The 19371-nt window shown below is 46.4% G+C and overlaps 1 protein-coding gene across 1 annotated transcript in view; it reads left to right on the top strand.

The window, feature by feature from the left end:
- Positions 1-9618: 9618 nt before the first annotated feature.
- The window catches only part of LOC120980070 (5-hydroxytryptamine receptor 3A-like), a 56427-nt gene continuing 46674 nt past the window's right edge, over positions 9619-19371 (top strand). Inside the window, exon 1 of the mRNA XM_040408938.1 lies at positions 9619-9703. Coding sequence (XP_040264872.1) covers positions 9619-9703 — 85 coding nt within the window. The remainder of the gene's footprint in view (positions 9704-19371) is intronic.

Raw genomic sequence — 19371 nt, 5'->3', positions numbered from 1 at the left:
GCATATTAGGGGCAACTGAACATCTGAAGTTAAACAAAGAGACACGACTGGTACTGAGTAAAGTACTATTTCAAGCTAGACCCCTTACACTTAGGAAATGGGTAAAGGAAGATCCTCCGACAGTGGGACAGTGGCGAGAAGCAGTCGTTAACTTGATTGAACTGGAACGGGTGACTGAGTGCTATATCAAAAAATCAGAAAAACTTGATGAAATATGGAAAAAATGGTTACTCTAGGGCTGGAAGTCCTTTTTTTTCCGTCCCCCTCCCTCTCCCTAAGGGTGGTGGGTTGGTATCTGGGATAAGACAAATAATATTTACCAATTTGTAATATGGACTTTTATATTGTTGAATTGATGTGTTTTGGGTTGTTAAAATAAAAGGGGAAAAAAAGGTATAGGAGAGTCAAAAGTGCTAAGTGTAGCAGAGCTAAGAACCGGCATTTTCTTCATCTTTCATCAAGCAACCTCCTCCCTACATAGACTTCAATGTTAAAAACAGGAAACAGCAAAGCAGCCTGATAAAAGCAAATGGAAGCCTGTTTCTTTAATAAGATACAGTATATTGCAAAGTTTCTTTTATCCACATTCACCATTTATGAAAAGTTGTTTTATAATTGAAGACACACCTTAAATTTTCCATAGGTGCAGCATATTACCCGGGTTATCTCTGGGTTATACTGTGGGGGTGCTCAGTGTATAAGGGGTAGACACTAGGGGAGATGGGGGTGCTCAGTGTATGAGGGGAGATACTGGGGGAGATGTGGGTGCTCTGTGTAGGAGGGGAGGTACTGGGGGGGCTCAGTGTATGAGGGGAGATACTGTGGAGGATGGGGGTGCCCAGTATAAGAGGGGTAGACACTGGGGGGATAGGTGTCCTCAGAATGTCACCTGGGTTATCTCTGACTTCTGAATGCTAATGCTGCCTAATTTTGTAAGAGTATATGCCCTCTCCTCTTCATGCCTGCAGTCCAGGAAAGCTGAATAACAACCCTTGTGAGAACTTCAATAGGTTAATAGTGTTATATACAGGTCCATCAGGTTTACATAGGTACACTTTTTAATAGGTAAATGTTTTTATCGCTGTTATTGTTTTTCTTTTATATTTATTGTTACAAATCATTATGGGCTCTATAGTATTGACTATGAGATAATTCACACTTGGCATACTAGTTACATACAATACATTAACTTCAGTTCATAAGGGAATCCCCAGGGGACGCTAGGGTCAAATTAAAAAGTTTCAAAAATGTGACATAATGTACAGGCAAATTCTATATGTGTTCTGCAAAATGTATACATTTATAGGAAAACAGTACTTGTGAGTCATTAAGTTTATACCTGAAATGTGTATTTATATTTCTTTTCTATACTTTATATAAATATTTAGCCTCAAGACACCATTAAAATCATTATACTAAATCACCACCTGAGGTATACAAGTAGGACACGTTCATCCAAAGTATTTGTTGCCAACATTTCTGTGACTGTCCTATTCATCTCAGTGGGGCTAGCAGAAAATCAAACGCTTGCTGCCAAAAGAACCACATTCAGATGCAGATACATTTTCAGTTGCATAACCTTCTTCAAAATTTCTGAATATATACATAAGCTTACATTTGTTGCAAATATTGCAAAAAAATAAATATGTATAGAGTAGATTTGAGCGAACCCGAACTGTAAAGTTCGGGTTCATACCGAACTTTAGGGTTTTCGGCACCCGGACCCGAACCCGAACATTTACGTAAAAGTTCGGGTTCGGTGTTCGGCGATTTTTATGGCACTTTTTGAAAGGCTGCAAAGCAGCCAATCAACAAGCGTCATACTACTTGCCCCAAAAGGCCATCACAGCCATGCCTACTGTTGGCATGGCTGTGATTGGCCAACTGCAGCATGTGACCCAGCCTCTATTTAAGCTGGAGTCACGTAGCGCCGCCCGTCACTCTGCTCGGATTAGTGTAGGGAGAGGCTGCAGCTGCTGTGAGGGAGAGATCAGAGAGAAATCTTATCAAGAACTGTTTTTTGTACTCAGCGATCTACAGCAAATGTATTTTGTGGGTGCAGTGCACAATTTTTTTAAGCCTGCCCTGAGCCAACTACTACTGAAAACAAACTTTTTTTTCTTCAGTTTGTCAATATCAATGCATAATCGGCAGCCATTTTATGCAACGATAGTGCACCAGCACAGGCTATCTGCATGTCTGCAAGTCCAAAAATACAGCTTTTTGCTTACTGGGGTTAAAAGAATACATCTGTTAAATATAGTGCACATCTGGGATTACACGTGCATAAGTGATTGTCATATTTAGGCCAGAAATACGGCTTTGGCATACTGGGGTGAAAAAACCCTCTAATATACTGCACATCTGTGATTACACGTGCATAAGTGACTGTCACATTTAGGCCAGAAATACATCTTTTTGGTTACTGGGGTGAAAAAACCCTCTAATACACTGTACATCTGGGATTACACATGCATAAGTGACTGTCACATTTAGGCCAGAAATACGGCTTTTTGGTTACTGGGGTGAAAAAACCCTCTAATATACTGCACATCTGGGATTAGACAAGCATAAGTCACTGTCACATTTAGGCCAGAAATATGGCTTTTTGGTTACTGGGGTGAAAAAACCCTCTACTATACTGCACATCTGGGATTAGAAAAGCATAAGTGACTGTCACTGTTCTGCTTCGCGTTATTGAACTGTTGTATAACACTAGTCAGACAGCTTAACAATAATTCAGAAGTCAAGAAACGTGAGACATCAGATCTGTATGTATTCTTTTTCTGAATAACTTTGTAAAACTACAATATAAGCATAAACAAAACATATGTGTCAATACATTAAACATAATACAGCAGCCTCACTCCATCAGTGAGAGTACTCACAGACAATTCCATCATAAGTCCAGGAATAGATCAAGAGCTCCTCTGCATGCAGCCTGCTAGATCCAGGAGCAGTCATGAAATGGAGGAAATACAGTTTCAGGTTAAAGGTTACTGCCTCTGACTCTGAGAAAAATACACTTCCTGTAAAGTTCTGGCAAAGTAGAAACTAACTTTAACCACTAGATGGCAGCAACGTCAAACATAACATTTCAGTATAATCTTTACAGCACATTACATACATTTATTATGCACAAAATGGGCAGAACACTCCCTGTCTGGCATAATTTATTATGTAACTACCTAAATAACTACTGCTATGCAGAAAAAAACATATAAACAGGAAATGGAATCCTAGCTAATCTGAAACTAAAACTCTGAGGTCAGTTATAGGTCTAATATACATTTTGGAAGTCCCATTCTTTGCAATCTTGACCTCCACCTTCTTAACATTGCCATCCCTGCTTGGTAGAGCATTGACAATAAGTCCTACAGGCCACTCGTTCCTGCTCTCTTGGCTGTCCTTCAACAGAAAAACATCACCCACTTTAACATTTGGGCGATCCTCAGTCCATTTCCTACGGCGTTGCAGATTTGACAGATACTCCCTCTTCCATCTTTTCCAAAAGGTGTCTGCCAAGCATTGTACTTGCTTCCATTGTTTAGCATGAACTTGTGTTGTACTTATGGTTCCGAATGGAGCAGACAAAGAGTTCACCTTTTGAGTCAACAACATTGCTGGAGTAAGGACCATAGGTGTATCTGGGTCTGAGGACACAGGAACTATAGGCCTGGCATTCATAATAGCTGTAACCTCTGCCATAAAGGTGCTTAAAGTCTCATGGGTCAAGTGAGCAGTTTTAGTTTGTAGCAACATAGCGTCCAAGATTCGCCTGGCAAAACCTATAAGTCTCTCCCAGACACCACCCATGGGTGAGGAGTGTGGAGGATTAAAGACCCATGTACATCCTCTGTCTTGAAGAAAGTCTTGCAATTGTGATTCGCTGGCACAAATGTTAAGTTCCTTGCAGGCTCCTACAAAGTTTGTTCCTCTGTCAGAACGGAGCAGTTTTGCTGGGCCACAAATTGAGAAGAATCTCCTCAAGGCATTAATAAAGCTTGATGTTGACATGGTTTCAAGTAGCTCTATGTGTACAGCTCGGGTGGACAAACAAGTGAAAAGGACTGCCCATCGTTTACTGTCTGCGCTGCCTCCTCTAGTGCGGCGGGTTAAAACAGACCACGGACCAAATACATCTAAGCCCACATTGGTGAAAGGTGGTTGAGCAATTACTCTGTCCTCTGGTAGCTCTGCAATCTTTTGACTTTGTAACCTTCCTCGCAGCTTGCGACAGATGACACATTTGTGTATAACAGCTGATACCAAGTGTTTGCCACCAAGAATCCAGAAACCTGCGGATCTAATAGCACCCTCTGTGATGTGTCTCCCTTGGTGAACTACTTGTTCATGATAGTACCTAACAAGCAGTGTCGCAATGTGGTGATCATAAGGTATAATGACAGGCTGTTTCTCTTCCTCTGAAAGTTCTGCAAGAGACAAACGTCCACCTACTCTCAACAACCCATTTTTGTCTAAAAAGGGGCTAAGCTTCCTAAGACGGCTTAGTTTTGGGAATGTCTTTTGTTTTTTAATGCAGTCAATTTCCTTCTGGAAATGTTTGTTTTGAACAGAAGAGATTATAACAGACTTTGCCTGAGCAAGTTCTTCTAGATTGACTTGTTCATGGAAACTTTCCCACCTTCTGACCTGATTGCTGCTGGTTTCCCTCCGGAAGGTTTTAGCGACATGGATGAGTCTGGCTAGGGTCTTAACTAATATCTTCTAGCAAGAAAATCTATCAAAGCAATGTGAGTGAAGTGTGGCTTCAGAAGCTTTGGTGCTGAAGCTTGTAATTTCAAATCTGATTTCAGGGTCAGCTTCAGGCTCTATGAGTGGAAAAACATTAGCAGTGTCTTTCTGCTCACAGTGTGGTTGGTACAGAAAGCATGGGCCTGAGAACCATATAGAGTTCTGAAGGCATGCTGCTTGAGTAGGCCTAGTGGCATAATCTGCAGGGTTTTGCTCTGTAGATACATAGAACCACTCATCTGGGTGTGTAGACTGCCTGATTCTATTCACTCTGTTGGAGATATACAGATAGAACCTCCTACTGGTATTGCAAATGTACCCTAGGACAGTCTTGCTATGGCCTCATGCACACGACCGTTGTGTGCATCCGTGGCCGTTGTTCCGTTTTTCGTGATTTTCTGCGGACCCATTGACTTTTAATAGGTCCGTAGAAAACTCGGAAAATGCACCGTTGTTCATCCGCGGCCGTGATCCGTGTTTCCTGTCCGTCAAAAAAATATGACCTGTCCTATTTTTTGGACGGACAACGGTTCACGGACCCATTCAAGTCAATGGGTCCGTGAAAAAACACGGATGCACACAAGATTGGCATCCGCGTCCGTGATCCGTGGCCGTAGGCTACTTTCACACAGACGGATCGCATAAAAGCTTTTTCAGAGCTGAGTTTTCACTTCGTGAAAACTCAAATCCGACAGTTTTTTCTAACACAGAGGCGTTCCCATGGTGATGGAGACGCTTCAAGTTAGAATATACTAAGAACTGTGTACATGACTGCCCCCTGCTGCCTGGCAGCACCCGATCTCTTACAGGGGGCTGTGATCCGCACAATTAACCCCTCAGGTGCCGCACCTGAGAGGTTAATTGTGCGTATCATAGCCCCCTGTAAGAGATCAGGTGCTGCCAGGCAGGAGGGGGCAGACCCCCCTCCCCTGTATTTAACTCATTGGTGGCCAGTGCGGCCCCCCTCCCTCCCTCCCCAGTATTATATTCATTGGTGGCCAGTGCGGCCTACCCTCTCCCCCCCACCTAATTAAAATCACCTTCCCCCATCATTCGTGGCCAGTGCGGCCTCCCCTCTCCCCCCCCCCTAATTAAAATCACCTTCCCCCATCATTGGTGGCCAGTGCGGCCTCCCCTCTCCCCCCCCTAATTAAAATCACCCCCCCATCATTAGTGGCCAGTGCGGCCTCCCCTCTCCCCCCCCTAATTAAAATCACCTTCCCCCATTATTGGTGGCAGCGGAGAGTTCCGATCGGAGTCCCAGTTTAATCGCTGGGGCTCCGATCGGTAACCATGGCAACCAGGACGCTTCTGCAGTCCTGGTCGCCATGGTTACTTAGCAATTTTTAGAAGCATTATACTTACCTGCGATGTTTGTGACCGGCCTCCTCATCCGGTCAGCGACAGACCTTCACCACTAACTTCACCACAGCCAGGGGTAAATGTCAGCAGGCCGTTCTGAAACTAATGTGTATGGGGGACAGGCCCCACACTGCGCAGGAGTTGTGGCGGGGTATAGAACAACAGACCGACGAGTGGTTGCTGCCAGTGAGCCTCAAGCCCGGCCTGGTGGTGTGCGACAATGGGCGAAATATCGTTGCAGCTCTGGGACTAGCCGGTTTGACGCACATCCCTTGCCTGGCGCATGTGCTGAATTTGGTAATGCTGAAATTCATTCACAACTACCCCGACATGTCTGAGCTGCTGCATAAAGTGCAGGCCGTCTGTGCGCGCTTCTGGCGTTCTCATCCTGCTGCCGCTCGGCTGTCTGCTCTACAGCTTAACTTCGGCCTTCCCGCTCACCGCCTCATATGCGACGTGCCCACCAGGTGGAACTCCACCTTGCACATGCTGGAGGGACTGTGCGAGCAGCAGCAGTCCATAGTGGAGTTTCAGCTGCAGCACGCACGGGTGAGTCACACTGCGGTACTCAATGTACTGTATAATGGGCTGATACTATGGGATGCTCAGTGTATGAGGGTTGATACTGTGGAGGATGGGGGTGCTCAGTGTATGAGGGCTGATACTGTAGCGGTCAGAGGAGGGAGAGACCGCCAAGCAGGATTCAAGTACAGTACAGCGGACAAGGAGACTGAAGCAAAAACCAGCTTTATTAAAGAACCAGATGTAACTGCCGGAAAATTGCATTAACGGTATAAACAGGTTTACACAGATTACATGAACACGAGTTAGAATAAATGCGTTCCACAGTATACACATAAGAGTCCAGGCTACACTCAGCTAGTATACCCCTATCTAGCCCTGCTACCCAGGGGACGCTTCTGCAGCGCACTGACTAAGTCCCTGACTCTATAACCTATCACATATAAGCACCGGTGCCACTCACAGTTCTGCAGATTCTCTTGGATCCAATAAGGTGCAGTCTGGCTCCAGGTCCGGTCGCTTGCTTGTCTGTCTTTCTCTCTCTGGTTACAGCAGATGCAGATCTTTAGCTCTGGCAGGAAGGATCCGGCTGGTCTCTATACACGGTCCCACTCTGGAACACACAGTGCAGTCTCTTTCTCTGGGTCACAGCTGCAGCACTTCATCAGAGTTTATCTTAGCCTGTCTCCAGCACAGCCAGATTCTCAGGACTCGATCAGTCAGGCTCCATGTCCCATCACTAGCCTTTACTTGGCTCCTAACATAACAGCCATCCTCTCACAGCTCTCAGGGCACTCCCACCTCTAGCCAGGACTCAAACCCTGGGAACTTTTGGCTCCTCCTACCTCTTGTGTAGCTCAGAAAAAGTTCAGCTTCCTCATTCTCAGAGCCACAGTGGCCTCTAGTGGCTGAAATAAGTCATTACAGTCTATGTAGCACCATATTGTAGATATCTGTGCAAAGAACAGTTATTCTAGGGGCTGACCCTTACAATACTGTGAAAGATGGGGATGCGCAGTGTATGAGGGGAGATACTGTGGAGGATGGGGGTGCTCAGTGTATCAGAGGAGATGCTGTGGAGGATGGGGTGTCACGGTCTCTCAGGTGACTGGTGTCAGGAGATCAGAGAGACTGGCTGAGCCGTGGAGGAATCAAACTGCCTCCTTGATTTCTCTTTATTCAGTGTTGATAGGCTTAATGACCATTTCCCTTTTCTCAGCTGTTGCTCAGTGGTCATATTTCTACCTTTATAGTCTGACGCCACCCTTCTGACTATGCGGTAGATAGCTTCATTTTGGTTTGGCTGTGTGACGTCAGGACACAGTGCAATATAGGACATGAACCAGGAGCAGTGGTAACTGGAGAAGGAGCAGAGCGGTGAGTATATATTTTTTTTCTGGTCTGAGGACTGCATTTAGTGGACTGAAGAGTGAGGTTTTGTTTGAGGGAGCGACAGGGGTCTGATTTGGGGGTCTGATCGGGGGGGTCTATATAATTTTGTAGGCAGATCTTTATAAATGTGCGGTCTGATCTGGGGGTCTGTATAAATTTGCCATCTGTATACATTTGTGGGCTGATCTGTATAAATTTAATGGATGATTTGGGGGTCTACATAAATTTTGGGGCTGATTTGGGGTCCGGATGAATTTGGGGCTGACTTGGGGTCTATATGAATTTAGGGACTTATCTGGGATCTGGATAAATTTTGGGGTCTGGTCTGGCATTCTGTATTAACTGTTGGGTTTGTCTAAAAGTCTGTGTTAATTTTGTGGTTTGTCTGGAGGTTTGTATTAATTATGGAATCTCGTTCTGGAGGTCTGTATTAATTTGGGGGTCTGTATCAATTTTTGATTCTGGTGTGGAAGTCTATTTGGGCTCTCATCTGGGCTCTGTGTTAAAGGGGTTGTCTGGGTTCAGAGCTGAACCCCAACATACCGCCATTTTCATTCATGCAGCCCCCCTGATATGATCATCGGGGCATGAAATCCTCCGATGCTCTCCTGTGCCCTGCGCTGAATCGGGTAGGGAAAATACTTTTTACCAACCAATTCCGATATTAGGCTATTGGGAACCTACCCTACAGATCGAAGATACCGAACTCCTACACCAAGGGGTAGTCGTTTTTCAGGTCCCGGAAGATGACCGTTGCCCTGTGGTCCTGGGGATAATTGTACTTGGCAACTGTTACACTGAAGTTCTGGAAGCCTTGAACAAAAGCCTACTGACCGCACCCTGTGTGACTCAACGCATCATAAACCAGACTATCCAGGTGCTGGCTGCCCAACAAAAATTCAGCAACCGACAGGTTGAAATCTGCAGTGTCCGCATCAAGGATGCTCAGCCTATTAGACTCCAGCCAGGAGCAGAAACCCTGATATGGTGCAGGGCTTTCATCAGTGTCCGAGGTCAGGATTACCTAGCCCTCGTGGAACCCCTGCAGCTACAAGATCATCCCCTTGTCCTAGTCGCTAGGAACTTTATCACTGTGTCGTGCGGAAATGTACCCATACGCTTGGTCAATCTAAGTGATGAAGCTGTAGAATTAAAAAAGTACTATCCAGTGGCGAGTCTACATCATGTCCGTCTGCAGGATGTCCTGGATCCCCCTACTGTTGCTGCACAACAATCTCTACAAACAGCGGACGCAGCCGAAGACCTGCCTGCGCAGTGCTGGTGGGCTGAACTACATATTGGAGATGCCACCACCTCTGCAGAACAGATCAAAGGTGTGCTGGACTTAGCCAAGGAACACCACCAAGTCTTCAGCAAACACCCCTTGGACTATGGTCAAACGAATCTAATAAAGCACACTATTCCCACTGGCACTCATCCTCCAATTAAAGAGAGATATAGGCCAGTGCCTCCAGCCCTATACCAGCAGGTGAAGAAGATCCATCCGGAGTTATCCTTCAGGCCATATAAGGAGGAGCCCTATCTACTGACCCCCTCCTACAGCCGGAGGTTCTGAACCATCTCAGTATGGCAGGAGCATCCGCTCCAATCAAGCAAAAAGTCACGGCGGCTATGAAGAGCACCACCACCGGGACCTTACCTAGAAGCGACAGTAGGTGTCGCCAAAGCACCACTGTAGAAGCAAGGATGAAATACCAGAGGGAGGACAAACCTCTCATCCAATTCAGCAGCAGCTCCAGCAGCGAGGAGGATCTGAAATCCCTCCTCTAAAGAGCTGGACCTTCTGAAAATGTCCAATTGAAAAGAAACTACTGACTTTAGAGAGCCACCCTGTGGACTGCGTCTGAAGGGTGAGGGCCTGTTGGCATGTTTTATGTGTTTTCTGTTTTTAGGTTGCCCTAGTTTATCCCTCACCCGGATGGTCATGTGAGTAAGGACTCCCCCCATCATCTACTACATCCAAGTTGCACTGGTCAGTGCCAAAATTCCTTTTTCCCCCTTTTTCAGGTTGACAGACCCTTGTCCAAACGGCTCTCATGACCTGTGCTGCTACTTTTTTACCCATTTGGATTACAAATGACTTTGTGCCTTATGTGGATTACAAATGACTTTGCTCATTTGGATTACAAATAATGACATTACAATTCCCGTGGATTACAAAGGACTGTTGTTGGACTTAAAGTTACAGTTTGGTGCACTTTACCTTTTAGCATTGAAGAAAAATGGACTCTAATGTGATTTCCTTATTGCACTGAATATTTGCACTGTTTATTTGTTTTGTTGCATTAAAAAATGTGCCTTATTGATTTGCACTAATCTTTTTAAATTTTCAGCAACGTTCAAGTATATTACCCATTGTGTGTATTCAGGTGCCATAATGTGACCTCTTATGCACTATTGTATGGATCATGATTTCTACAGTTTTCAGGTCACCAGATATTTAGCACCTTATGTATTGCTTAGTTAATATGGACTGCCTCTGAGTATGTTAATATACAGTGGATATAAAAAGTCTACACACCCGTTAAAATGTCAGGTTTTTGTGATGTAAAAAAATTAGACAAAGATAAATCATTTCAGAACTTTTTCCACCTTTAATGTGACCTATAAACTGTACAAATCAATTGAAAAACAAACGGAAATCTTTTAGGCAGAGCGAAGAAAAAATCTAAAAATAAAATAATATGGTTGCATAAGTGTGCACACCCTTAAACTAATACTTTGTTGAAGCACCTTTTGCTTTTATTACAGCACTCAGTCTTTTGGGGTATGAGTCTATTAGCATGGCACATTTTGACTCTTCTTTGCAAAAACACTCCAAATCTGTCAGATTGCGAGGGCATCTCCTGTGCACAGCCCTCTTCAGATCTCCCCACAGATTTTCAATCGGATTCAGGTCTGGGCTCTGGCTGGGCCATTCCAAAACTTTAATCTTCTTCTGGTGAAGCTATTACTTTGTTGATTTGGATGTATGCTTTGGGTCGTTGTCATGCTGAAAGATGAAGTTCCTCTTCATGTTCAGCTTTCTAGCAGAAGCCTGAAGGTTTTGTGCCAATATTGACTGGTATTTGAAACTGTTCATAATTCCCTCTAGCTTAACTAAGGCCCCAGTTCCAGCTGAAGAAAAACAGCCGCAAAGAATGATGCTGCCACCACCATGCTTCACTGTGGCTATGGTGTTCTTTTGGTGATGTGCAGTGTTGTTTTTGCGCCAAACATATCTTTTGGAATTATGGCCAAAAAGTTCAACCTTGGTTTCATCAGACCATAACACCTTTTCCCACATGCTTTTGGGAGACTTCAGATGTGTTTTTGCAAAATGTAGCCTGGCTTGGATGTTTTTCTTCATAAGAAAAGGCTTTCGTCTTGCCACTCTACCCCATAGCCCAGACATATGAAGAATACGGGAGATTGTTGTCACATGTACCACACAGCCAGTACTTGCCAGATATTCCTGCAGCTCCTTTAATGTTGCTGTAGTCCTCTTGGTAGCCTCCTAGACCAGTTTTCTTCTCGTCTTTTTTTATCAATTATGGAGGGACGTCCAGTTCTTGGTAATGTCACTGTTGTGCCATATTTTCTCCACTTGATGAGGACTGTCTTCTCTGTGTTCCATGGTATATCTAATGCCTTGGAAATTCTTTTGTACCCTTCTCCTGACTGATTCCTTTTAACAATGAGATCCCTCTGATGCTTTGGAAGCTCTCTGTGGACCATGGCTTTTCTGTGGGATGCGACTAAGATAATTTCAGGATAAACCAACTAGAGCAGCTGAACTTTATTTGGGGTTAATCAGAGGCACTTTAAAATGATGGCAGATATATGCTGACTCCTATTTAACATGATGTTGAATGTAATTGCTTAATTCTGAACACAGCTACATATATAAGAAGGTGTGCACACTTATGCAACCACATTATACATTTTTTTTTGTTTTCTTCCCTCCACCTAAAAGATTTCAGTTTGTTTTTCAATTGAGTGGTACAGTTTATAGGTCACATTAAAGGTGGAAAAAGTTCTGAAATAATTTATCTTTGTCTCATTTTTTTACAGCACAGAAACTTGACATTTTAACAGTGGTGTATAGACTTTTTATATCCACTGTATGTTCCAAGCAGATCTAACATCGCAGTTGCTCATTATGGACTGCCTCTGAGGACGGTAAATAGCCTATTGCTACACCAGAGAAACCAAGTGGTAAAGTCACAAGCAGGTCTACGATCGTCAAGGGTAACCCGCTGCTATTATGTGTATGGAGAGATTAGAGAGTTATCCTCATCCTCCTATGTGTATATGTTTGAGAGCCTTGTGGTGAGCTAAGGTTAAATAAGTCCCAAGGCCTCACATGCCGAGTTAAGGAAAATTTGTGTAGCTACTTGTGTGATCATCAAGGTGACGAAGCGTAAAGCATTATAAGACCTTGGTGCTAAGAAGGCAATGCAGGATAAAGCCACTCTTCTATCTACGGGGGCGTATCAAATAATGTGGAAGGACTACAATACATGACACCCCCCATGCTCTAGAGTGGTGACTTTGGCCAGGTTGTCGCTGGAGTGTTGAGCGCTTAGTGCATTGTGCGTACTTTAAGGGAGTACAAGTATTTAGTTGGTTCGCTGTGAGAGGGAGAACCGTTGCAAGACACCCTACTCAGTCAGGTTCCAGTGGTAGCCGTCTTTTATGTCAGTCTACGTAAGTCCGTTCCTATATAGCACTTTGTATTGGTTCAAGGTACCCGAAGAGCATATATTGGTATTTATGTGTACCCTAAGCACAAGCCAAGGGAGGCTTGGTTCTTTTTGCACCCCCCCCCCCCCACTATCTCCATTGGGTGATCCTGTGTCATCTTATGCATCTATGACTATGTCCTGCATAATGTGTACATGCGTTTCCTGATTTGCAACTGTTAAAGTGTAATGTGCCTGCCAGCAGATGGCGGCACCTATGGCAGAGCTAGTTTACATAAAATAAAACTTGTCTTTCCATTCCAGCCCTCTCTAGAGAGGGAAGAGTTCAGTGTTAGTGAAAGTGAGTCTGAGCTTTTCCTCCTTGAGGAGAGGTTGTGAGTTGAGAGAAAACCCTGCAAGGGGAAGGCTGTTTGTCGGCCAGCAGAGCACTGTCTGCTCTGCTGGGCCTAAGGGCCCATGCTACAAGTTTCAGAGCCAGGAGGAAAGATTCCCTGGATAAGATAAAGACAAAGATAAGCAAAAAGGTACAGATAAAGATAAAGACAGAGTCAGACTACAGAGAGCAAAGTACAGCAGAAAGGAAAAGTTTCTATTTAATCCAGCCAACATAGCAGAGCTGAAGGAGTACAGATTGTGTTCGCCTGCCAGAAGTTAAGCCAAAATCTGCTAATAGCCAAGATAAAGTCGGAAGGTTGTTCCCTGATGCAAGTTTATGCACAGTAAAGCTGTTTCAACGTTAATAAAAGTCTGGACTCCATTCATTCTACAAATCCCTCAACTATTCCCCCTTTTTTTTGCTTCGGAGCCAAAGCCTGGGGTCCAGCCGTTTCCATATAGGAGTACGGTGACACACATAAAGAGACATTTAGGCCGCACTACACCACTCAGCATTCCTATACCTGGCACTCGCGATAGAGAGGGCCCTGGGGGGGTGGCGCCCATTGCACAAAGACCAATTGCTCAAATTAAAATTAATGTCAAGGGGGGGTGACGTGGTATGGGTTGACCCAATTGTCACGAGTTGGAGGTCCCAGGAGAGACCTCCGCGTCGTCAAGCAAAAACATACAGCAATACGGTACAGTCACAACAGAGTTTATTGCACAAACAGAATCCAAGGAGGGAAACACAGGGAAATTGAGAGCTCTATGTACCGTCCGCACAGTGGGAGGAAAACCCCCACCGCGCCACTGTCTAGTAATACTCCAGAGGGGCGTGACTAAGCAACTCCTGGTATTCATTAGGGCCCCAGATGGTAGGGTTAGGCTTTGCCGCAGGGAGTTGCCAGGGTCCACTCTGGAGCGTGAACTAGACAGTGACAACAGAAGCAAACGGACAACAGGTACCAGAAGGTACCGACGGTACATAGGCAAACATAACAAACAGGTAAATACAAGCAGGCAACTAAAAACACAAGCAGGAGTTCACGCAAGGGAACAGGAGTGGCAATGAGCAGAGAAGGACTAGTTCCACCAGTGGTATACTGCGTGGCATTGCCCATAGCACTCTGCAGCAAGGCACGCTGCAGCAAGGGCTTGCTGAACAGAAACATATGAATACACACAAGGTGACTCAAACATAACTGGCAGAACAGATAACAGAAACACAGGAAAGAGGACAGCAATGAACAAATAGGAAACCCACAGAGCACAGACAGACACGGATCCCATGGGTCAGCAGCATGGGAGTGTGAGTACAAACTAGGAGCAGGATAAGACAACACACACCAGGAGAGCTGACCCAGAACTGAGGAAACCTCAGCCTTAGGCCTCATGCACACAACCGTTTTTTTTTGCGGTCCGCAAAAACGGGTTCCGAAGTTCCGTGATCCGTGTCCGTTTTTTCCTCCGTGGGTCTTCCTTGATTTTTGGAGGATCCACGGACATGAAGGAAAGTAAAAAAAAAAGTCGTTTTGGTGTCCGCCTGGCCGTGCGGAGCCAAACGGATCCGTCCTGACTTACAATGCAAGTCAATGGGGACGGATCCGTTTGACATTGACACAATATGGTGCAATTGCAAATGGACCGTCCCCCATTGACTTTCAATGTAAAGTGAGGAGTCCCTATTATACCATCTGATCAGAGTTTTCTCCAATCCGATGGTATATTTTAACTTGAAGCGTCCCCATCACCATGGGAACGCCTCTATGTTAAAATATACCATCGGATTTGAGTTATTTCGTGAAAACTCAGATCCGACAGTATATTCTAACACAGAGGCGTTCCCATGGTGATGGGGACGCTTCAAGTTAGAATATACTAAGAACTGTGTACATGACTGCCCCCTGCTGCCTGGCAGCACCCGATCTCTTACAGGGGCTTTGATCCGCACAATTAACCCCTCAGGTGCCGCACCTGAGTGGTTAATTGTGCGTATCATAGCCCCCTGTAAGAGATCATGTTCTGCCAGGCAGGAGGGGGCAGACCCCCCTCCCTCCCTAGTTTTAAAAACATTGGTGGCCAGTGTGGCCCCCCTCCCTCCCCTGTATTTAACTCATTGGTGGCCAGTGCGGCCCCCCTCCCTCCCTCCCCTGTATTTAACTCATTGGTGGCCAGTGCGGCCCCCCCTCCCTCCCCTGTATTTAACTCATTGGTGGCCAGTGCGGCCTCCCCCCCCCTTACCCCCCATCATTGGTGGCAGCGGAGAGTTCCGATCGGAGTCCCAGTTTAATCGCTGGGGCTCCGATCGGTAACCATGGAAACCAGGACGCTACTGCAGTCCTGTATGTCATGGTTACTTAGCAATTTTAGAAGCATTATACTTACCTGCGATGTCTGTTACCGGCCGGGCGCTCCTCCTACTGGTAAGTGAAAGGTCTGTGCGGCGCATTGCTTATAGCACAGACCTTTCACTTACCAGTAGGAGGAGCGCCCGGCCGGTCACAGACATCGCAGGTAAGTATAATGCTTCTAAAATTGCTAGGTAACCATGACAGCCAGGACTGCAGTAGCATCCTGGTTGCCATGCTTACCGATCGGAGTCCCAGCGATTAAACTGGGACTCCGATCGGAACTCTCCGCTGCCACCAATGATGGGGGGTGGGGGGGATTTTAATTAGGGGGGGAGGGGAGGCCGCACTGGCCACCAATGAATTAAATACAGGAGAGGGAGGGGGCCGCACTGGCCACCAATGAGTTAAATACAGGGGAGGGAGGGGGGCCGCACTGGCCACCAATGAATTTAAAAATGGGGAGGGGGGTCTGCCCCCTCCTGCCTGGCAGCACCTGATCTCTTACAGGGGGCTATGATACGCACAATTAACCCCTCAGGTGCGGCACCTGAGGGGTTAATTGTGCGGATCACAGCCCCCTGTAAGAGATCGGGTGCTGCCAGGCAGCAGGGGGCAGTCATGTACACAGTTCTTAGTATATTCTAACTTGAAGCGTCCACATCACTATGGGAACGCCTCTGTGTTAGAATATACTGTCGGATCTGGTGCTGTGCTGGCGGGTTGGTGGGGCCCAGTGCCAGGAGGCAACCTGGTCGTGGTGAGTGGGCCTATGCTTTTTGATCAAATTGTATACCAATGCCTCATGTACAGTATGCAGCATAGGGGTAGGCATACTATAAATTGCACTGAGAAGCGATGTTAATTATGCTGAGAAGCAGTTACTAGATAAAAGCATAGTATTGAGGATGTGCAATCCAGTTTCACTCTTATATTTTACAGAATGCAGAAGCAAGTAGAACTGTGGATTGAAGCATGTAGAGGTTATGTTTAAAGAAAAATAGAAAGAGGCAGAGAAAGTGTATATTTTTATGAGGTGGAAAAAGCAGAAGAACATGCTGCCACAAGCACATAGAGTGTAATAGCGGCTGCTATGCGCTGCTGTTTCCATGCTTACCGCTGCGGTCCCGGGCGCCGTGTTCAACAGTGATCTGCGGCCGGTGCTTCCCATTCACTGCTGTAGTCCTGGGCTCTGTCTGTGTAGGTACTGTTGTTCTGGGATCCTCTCCACAGTTTCCTCTCATCCCTGGCCACAGCATGCTTGCTGCTTCTTTCCTGCAGCACTTCCTTAAGGGTCGGCGCCCGTCTCTTCCTGGGCTTTATGGGTTAGGTCATGTGACCTCACTGACCAATCCTAGACCTCCTGCGCATATATAAGTGGCTCAGCCCCCTTCCCAGATGCCTCAGCGTCAAGGTCTTTGTGTCCTGCTAAGTCTCCTGATTTCCGCTTGTTTCCTGACTCGTACCTGTATTCCTGGACTCTGCTACCTGTCAGATCCCTGCCTGCTTGCCTTGATTCTCCTGTTGCCTGCCCAGATTGGCTGACCTGTACCTGTGCCGCCTGCCCTGACCTTTTGTCTGTCTGACTTCGTCTCTGCCTCATCCTTCGGTCCTGCTCCTGGTTACAAGTCAGCCAGCCGACAACGCCTGCACCTCTGGTACCTTATGGTCTGCCTGGACCAGCTGCCTCGTGTGCCTATCCTCCTCAAGAGGTAGCGACCTGGTGTTCCCCTCAGGAAAGTCTATCCCCACGCTCAGGGGTACTGTGAAGAACGAGGGGATCACTTAGACAACGCCTTTAGAGGAGGTAGGACACGTGGCACAGTGAGGCCATGGACCCCGCTGGTCACCCCAAGCCTGTCAATCAGGAATTGTTCCATGAAGTGAGGCGTCAAAGAGAATGTCAGGATGTCATGATGCGGATTTGTGTGCCGCTGGTGTGCTACTCCATCCGCCATCCCGCTATGGTGGAGATCCAAAAACCTGTCGTGGATTCCTGAACCAGTGCCTGATCCACTTTGAGTTGCATGGGCAGAAGTTTCCCACTAAGTGGTCCAAGGTTGCCTTCATTGTGTCTCTGCTGTCTGATGAGGCCCTTGCTTGGGCAAATCCTATTTGGGAACATGGAGGTCCAGAAACCACTAATCTGCAGTCTTTCCTGGCTACCTTCCGGCTGGCCTTTGAAGAGCCTGGCCGCACGTCCTCTGATGCATCAGCTCTGCTGCGTCTACGACAGGATTTCTCGTCTATGGGTCAGTACGCCATCCAGTTTCGTACCCTGGCTGCCGAACTTGCATGTAACAATGAGGCTCAACTGGGGGTGTTCTGGGAGAGCCTTTGTGACCGGATTAAGGATGAATTAGCTGACCGAGACTGTCTGTCTACTCTCAATGACCTGATCACCTTGGCCACAAGGATAGATATGAGTTTCAGTGAACGTTCTCGGGAGGTCACAGGCACCAGACCACTCCGATTGGCTCCATCCTTCCAGAGGCCGGTTCTTCCTCTAGTGTTCATCCCATCTGAAGAACCCATGCAAATAGAGCGCCTTTGATTGTCTGACCAGGAATGTTTATGCTGCAAAGCAGAGAACCTGTGTCTGTATTGTGGAGGCAAGGCCCACCTTGTGCGTAATTGTCCACAGAAGCTGGGAAACGCCAATGTCTAGGTTCAGTTGGAGAGGTGGTCCCAAACAAGGATAAGTCCTCTCCGAAACTTTCAGTTGCGTTGACTCTCTCTAACAAGGGAGTCACACTGTCTGCGCCTGCATTCTTGGACTCTGGGTCAGCCTGTAACTTCATTCAGCAAGCTCTGGTCCATCAGTACCGGCTTCCTACCATCCGTCTAGAAAGGCCTCTGTCAGTGGCTTCCGTAAATGGACTGCCACTTCCCAAACCTGTGCTTTCTGTTACTATGCCCCTTAAGTTGCAAATAGGGGTTCTGCATTCTGAGATTATCTCCTTCCATGTGCCGCCAGCGTCTGTGAATCTAGTTATCCTTGGTCTTCCCTGGCTGCGTCAGCACACTCCAGTTCTGGACTGGCACTCCGGTCAGATTCTGCATTGAGGATCATCCTGCCAGTCCACCTGCTTATCAGAGGTCCGACCTGCTTCAAGGTCTACTGTACCTGTAGACGTGCCTGGACTTCCGCAGCAGTATGGCAGTTTTTCGGATGTCTTCAGTAAGAAAGAGGCCCTGCCTCCTCATCGTCCATATGATTGTCCGATTGACCTTCTGCCTGGTGCCACTCCTCTACATGGTCAAGTCTACCCACTCTCACTTCCCGAGACCCAAGCAATGTCTGATTTCATCAAGGAGAATCTCGTGAGGGGGTTTATCTGGAAATCTACTTCACCAGATGGGTTCTTCTTTGTGCAGAAAAAAAAGGATCCCTATGGCCCTGTATCGACTATCGAGGTCTGAATAAGGTCACATTGAAGAATCGATACAGTTTTCCGCTAATCTCTGAACTCTTTGATAGGATCTGGGGAGCTAAAGTCTTCACAAAATTAATACAACCTTCTCCGCATTCAAAAGGGCTATGAGTGGAAGACTGATTTCAACACTTGTGATGGACACTACGAGTATCCCTTTGGTCTGTGCAATGCTCCCGCAGGAGAAATTCTAGCACAGGCTTCCAGTATCCGTAGTTTCAGGTGCTGCACATCTCGTATCTTCACAGCATAGACAATTGCCTTCAGATGGTTCCAAAGATAAAAGTCTAAAGGGGTCACTGGATATGCGAAATTGCTACATGATGATGTGTTTTCCTCTTTATGCACTGAAGCTGGCACGTTCCCTGAGTTTTTCCAGCAAGATGGTGCACCACCACATTATGGGTGTCAGGTCAGAGCATTCCTAGATGAACAGTTTCCTGGAAAGTGGATTGGTCGTCGTGGGCCAGTTGA

This window comes from Bufo bufo, chromosome 10 (genome assembly GCF_905171765.1).
Source record: "Bufo bufo chromosome 10, aBufBuf1.1, whole genome shotgun sequence".
Lineage (NCBI taxonomy): Eukaryota > Metazoa > Chordata > Amphibia > Anura > Bufonidae > Bufo > Bufo bufo.
The sequence above is the reverse complement of the archived record's forward strand: the minus strand, read 5'-3'. Positions and strand labels throughout refer to the sequence as shown.